Here is a 4044-nt window from a genome sequence, read left to right as displayed (position 1 = left end):
AGTAGAAACGTCTGTACTGTCCTTGATTGTAATGTATTAAGTAATGCTGGAGTAGAAACGTCTGTACTGTTCTTGATTGTAATGTATTAAGTAATGCTGGAGTAGAAACGTCTGTACTGTCCTTGATTTTTAAGCTGAGGAGGGTATATATGTGGTCAATCAATTTCTCGTTATTTAAAGAAAGCACATCGTCTATATATATATAGTATATCTAATATAAATAAACGGAAATATGATTTATTTTTAACGGAGTGCTGTTCGAAGGATATTAATCTAAATTCATTTAAAGACTTTATCTAAAATCAGATGCTTCTGAAAAAAACTAAATGTTTTTGCTGATGCTGACTTATTTCAGATGGAAAGCTCTAGCTGTTCACATGACACTTGTTCAGAGAGTGAAGTTTGCGTCAGTAAGAGAAATGGACACCACGTATGCGTCGGGCAAAGTACGTCATATTCATTTAACTAATACACATGCTGGTCATATTACTAAATTAATTCACCTCCACGCAAACACTGTAAACATCTGTGGGAAAATTATAACTTTATCATGACATAATGAATTGAGAAAACGAATTATATTTGCAAATGATCGATTCTTTGATATGTTGCACCAACAAAAACATTATACTTAACAGTGCGAGAAGAAAGATATTGTGTAGGTCACATGATCGATTCATTTAGTTGTTATTTCTCTTGGTTTCAAGGAAATTGAATCTTGTCGAATGAATAAACAAAGATGACTCATTCATTGAATCAAAATAATTCACATCTTGGAAACATTTAATATTCTAGACACGCTGTAATTCAGCGATAATTACTTGTGTGAAGCATGACGTCATAACCTGTGCTGTGACATTTTAGGTATTTGTCCTTCAGAGGATTGGATACCTTTCAACCACAAGTGTTACTTGTTTGTCGGATGTTCCAGAAGTGGAGATGAAAGTGAGGCAAGTGGTTTTATTCTTTATTCAATGTTCATCCGTCATTTTCACAACATGCTCCTTTTATATATTATTTACTTCCTTATTATATTTTTTTTTTATTTCCTTTGATAATATCAGTCTCTCCTACCTATTATAATAGTCTTTTGAACTCAAAATCGATAAAGTGAGGACAAGCTATCAACAAAGGACTACTTAACACGATTACCCTTCAAATAGCACAGGGAGAAGAAGGCCTTATATCCCGGAACGATAGACGTATTCTGCGCCATCGACGACACCCACCATGTAAATCTAAGACGATTCCTTGTAATGTCATGTTCTCAAACCGCGGTAGTGAAAACAATAAGACTCACTTATTAGAATTACAAAAGAAATATCTATACTTACTCTGATATTGAAACAAAATTACCGATCTTTGATGTAAACGATTTCAATTAAAGTATCATTATTTAAACTATCAATACAGTAGTATCTATTCACAATGTTAAAAGTGAAGGAGGAAATTAGCATGCACATAGTCTAATCACGCACTTCTCAACGACCGGCGTACTAGCGGTTTGTTAGTAAAATATCTCTCCTAACATCAAAATGTCACAATTAAACTGCTTTCAAGGTAATGCGCGTGCAAAGGTTTTATACTTTATGTCCTGGTGTTTTTCCTGCACAGGAGTTCTGTAAAGCGAGGAATGCCTCACCTGTAAGGATTGACAACGCTATGGTGAATGATTTCATAAAATCACAAATGGCAGAGAGAGGTAAGCAAGTTAAGGGAGATAACTGGCACTGATAGTAACGATGTTTTCACATTGAGATACAAAGGAAGGACAAACAGAAGAAAGATAGAAGCGTTGGTAGGAGGGGGAGAGGAAAGAATATGGCGGGATGGGCTACTTGAAATTCAAACCGTATTTTACATGCATAAACAAAACACAAACGATGTTTGATGTAACAAACGATATGTTGAGCTTATCAATCATCTTTAATGTTAATTTCATACTCACAGATCACTAACAAATGCTTCGTTGTTTTCAATCTTTTTCTTTTCAAAATATAATTTCAGAAGGAAAGGAAAACGAGCTTAGAACAGCAAATAACAAATTAATGACAGACGTCATTTTTATCTCTTTTTTAAAATTTAAACACTTACTTACACGTCGTTGACAGCAATTATGCTCTCATTAACAGGAGTTAGACGTTATTGGATTGCTGCACATTACAGAGCTGCTGAGAACGAATCGTACTGGGGCCCTGGTGATAAAGTAGTGAATGCAGAGTGGTACACTTATCTACCTTACAATACAGTCTCCTTAGAATGTGTCTTCTTGGAAATAGGACTGTATGCTGGATGGCATATCGCTGATTGTAACGTAACGAGATCTGTAAATTTATGCACCGTGTGTGAAATGCCTTTCAAAATTTCGACATAGTCACTTGGGCAGATAAGTAATAGATCAGACAGACAAGTAATGATATCAGGGAAAGAACGACAGTGCATTGACAATAACAAAATCTAAGTCATCATTTATGATAATGGGTCAAAGACATAATTAACGTTTTTCCTTTCATCGTTTATATATATGTTGAAACCTTCAATTATTCAAATAACTGTATTAGTTTTGTGTTTATCTGTGAACATCGTGTTTCAAACTCACATTTATTTATATGGAAGCATATCATCATGCCGTTTTACTTTGCGCAATAACCCCTTCATAAAAGTGTTAGTTTGCCTGTTTTTGATAAGCAATGCTAAACCACAATTACTTAAGATAACGTGTTCATTGTCGATCAGCGCGGTATTACCGTTAAACTAGAGTATGTTGTCTCGTTTTACCTTCATTACTATTTAATAAAACTAATATGGAAACTAAGATGCATGTTTATACAATGTATTTTTTCTCTCTAACAGAATCGATATACATTGTATGTATGTGAATTATATAATTCCGTTCCTTCAATGTTCAAAACATTTTAATTGTATCTCTATCTTTACATGTAAATTGCAATGTGAAGCGAATCTAAAACTCTGCATCATGGGTGTCTTCTTTTTTTATCACAGATTTTTGTATTTTTATTTCAATAAAACACCGGTTGCCTGAATTGAATTGGCGAAAGCGCTTGCAACTCTGTCTTCTAGCTTGTTTATTTATTTTCTATCTATACGTGACACCTGGACAGGGTATGGGTCATGAAGTTTTCCTCCTTCATCACTTGTGTTGATGTGTCATTTAGTCAATAAAGTAACAAACGTCACAGTACATCACATTCACTAGCGTATGTTAATCTGAATGTTTTAACATGTGAAGTTCCTGTCGTGATTGTACCGGTTCTGATCCATCAGTGAGAAGACCTGGTGTGTTACTGTAGTTGGCCTTCCTATACTTTTAATGTCTTAATAACAACTTTACGCAAGAGGTGGTTATCCACTCTAACGTTGGTCAGATAATTGATTTTGATATTTTTCTTGATCGCAAAGAACGTAAAATTTGTTTCCCTACGTCTAAATATAAACATCATTGTTAAAGCATTGCTGTGTGCGTTCATGTCAGTGTTAAATTGTCAATCTAGTATACCCTAATTGTTACGTGGACATAATGCCCCTCAACTGCACTTGTTGCCGCAAATAATACATTGGATGGAATGTGTAGTCGACGATGGAAATAATGTACAAGGCCATGCTACCTTGCCAATTTGGCATCACCTTTATGTCCATCCAATATAGGCGGAAACTGAAAGGCGTTGCACACATCTACACATGACCAATTTCAATCATCTATACTGATGCCCTACCTGTTATACAAAATCGTCGCAACACAAAATTGAAGAATATCTCATAGTTAACCAAAACTGTTACATATATTATGATATATGATAAATTAATATAATATACAACATTTGATATAGCGCCCTATCTAGCTCACATAAGCCACTCTAAAGCGCGTTACAGTACATAGATACACAATAAAAACAATCAGCATTATTATACAATTTTTAAGGAAATCTCAGGAGCTGCTTTATCAGGCGCTAACTACTAGTCATATGACGCTTTTAACATATTGTTTTAATTTTTCTGTTAAATAAGTGTGTAAAAAATCAGTAG

The 4044-nt window shown here is 34.4% G+C and overlaps 1 protein-coding gene across 1 annotated transcript in view; it reads left to right on the top strand.

Annotated features, from left to right (window-relative positions):
• The window catches only part of LOC110454204, a gene marked incomplete at its 3' end in the record, with an annotated part of 16662 nt that extends 14960 nt beyond the window's left edge, over positions 1 to 1702 (top strand). The window contains exons 2-4 of the mRNA XM_021503583.1: positions 356 to 446; positions 865 to 950; positions 1615 to 1702. Coding sequence (XP_021359258.1) covers positions 356 to 446; positions 865 to 950; positions 1615 to 1702 — 265 coding nt within the window. The remainder of the gene's footprint in view (positions 1 to 355; positions 447 to 864; positions 951 to 1614) is intronic.
• Between the last annotated feature and the right edge of the window lie 2342 nt (positions 1703 to 4044).

The sequence above is a fragment of the Mizuhopecten yessoensis genome, unplaced genomic scaffold, assembly GCF_002113885.1.
Source record: "Mizuhopecten yessoensis strain PY_sf001 unplaced genomic scaffold, ASM211388v2 scaffold7721, whole genome shotgun sequence".
Taxonomy (NCBI): domain Eukaryota; kingdom Metazoa; phylum Mollusca; class Bivalvia; order Pectinida; family Pectinidae; genus Mizuhopecten; species Mizuhopecten yessoensis.
This window is presented reverse-complemented; position numbering and strand designations above follow the sequence as displayed.